General features: G+C 42.9%; 1 protein-coding gene across 1 annotated transcript in view; it reads right to left on the reverse strand.

Moving 5' to 3' along the window:
* Nucleotides 1–1,061: 1,061 nt before the first annotated feature.
* LOC117501059 (homeodomain-interacting protein kinase 2-like) overlaps nt 1,062–1,495 on the reverse strand; it is a 1,286-nt gene continuing 852 nt past the window's right edge. The window contains exon 1 of the mRNA XM_034159862.1: nt 1,062–1,495. This exon is cut by the window's right edge and continues 852 nt beyond it. Within this exon, the coding sequence (XP_034015753.1) occupies nt 1,062–1,495 (434 nt within the window).

Genomic DNA, 1,495 nt, shown 5'->3' on the forward strand with positions numbered 1-1,495 from the left:
GCTCATAGAATTTATCCATTGCAGATATGACATCATCGCCAGTATTATAATGAGTTCTAGCAAGATGCCTTTTCATGTTTGGAAAGAGATGGGAGTCTGAAGGAGTCCAATCAGGGGAATAAGGTAGAGGCGAAACAAGTTCAAAGCCACATTCATGAATGACAGGCATTGTGATGACCAATGTGTGGTCCAGAGCATTGTCCTGGTCAAACAGAACACCTTGTCAGAGCCTTCCACACCACTTCTGCTTTATTTTCTCCCACAGTCCAATTGATGATCTGTCCCTTCCGGAAACACTCCACAATGATGATACCCTCAGCATCCCACAAGACAGAGGCCTTGACCTTTCCAGCAAATGAGACAGGTTTGACTTTCTTTGGTGGGGAGAACCCATGTTTCCAGTGCTTTGACTGTTGTTTGGACTCTGGCTTGAAATGGTGGAGCCAGTTCTCATCTATAGTCAGGAATGATCGCATGAAGTTATCCAGATTTGCCTCAACAAACAGCCAGAATCTCACGTGTTTTTGATTTACCATGAGAAGCCTTGGAACCCATCAGTCAAGGTGGCAGTTCTGGGTCTTCCTGATCTTGCTCCATTTTCAGTGCCTGTTCTGCTCCTCTTGAACTCGGCTGACCAGCGTTTAATTAGAGCATAAGACGGGATGTCCTCCACTAATATCACCACCATGTATCCATGGATCTTCTTTGGAAACATTCCCTTTTTTGTGAGATACTGACTCACAGCACACACACCAGCTTTGTCTATTTTGTCAGTCTGACACACTTCACTGAAGTATTGTGTCTGCAATATTGCACCCAGTGAGTCAGAATTTCACACATTCAATTGGTTTCTCAGAATGCAAAAGATGGAGAACCACACCCTACTTTTTTCTGGGTCAGACTCAAAACTTTTCAGTCACCCCTAATATTTTGCAGTCTTCTTCATAGGGTTGATATTTATTCCTTTTTTCTTGACAGGTGTGATCTAATTTATTGTCGTACCACTGGGGGATTCAAACACTGATGCATGATGGTCACCGACTGAAGGCTTATCACTAACCCTAACCACTGCCAGTTAAAAGAGTGTTGTTCTTGCTGTGGTCAGAGACTGCTGGCATTGTGTCAGTACCACCACTGGCCAAACCTGTCATGCTGGAGTCACTGACAGTGTGTTCACATTTTGAATACACACCCTGATTTCTTACACAGACTTGCATATTCTGGAAAGAGCGTTGAATGTAATCATGAGTTTTCTCCATGTGCTTCATTGTGATGTAATTATGCTGTAGAGCTTCTGATGGTGTAATTCTCTCTCTAGGATCCACCTTAAGCATTTTCTTCAGCAGGTCTATGAATTCATGCAGGTCTTCTTCTTTCATGGAATTATCTACCTGATAATAATCTTTAATTTCATCCAGATTTTTCACAAAGCATGTTGCCTCAGTACTTGTGGGCTTACCCGATGCTCCATATTGTTCTGGAGTCTTGAACTTCC

The sequence above is a fragment of the Thalassophryne amazonica genome, chromosome 19 (assembly GCF_902500255.1).
Source record: "Thalassophryne amazonica chromosome 19, fThaAma1.1, whole genome shotgun sequence".
Taxonomy (NCBI): Eukaryota; Metazoa; Chordata; class Actinopteri; order Batrachoidiformes; family Batrachoididae; genus Thalassophryne; species Thalassophryne amazonica.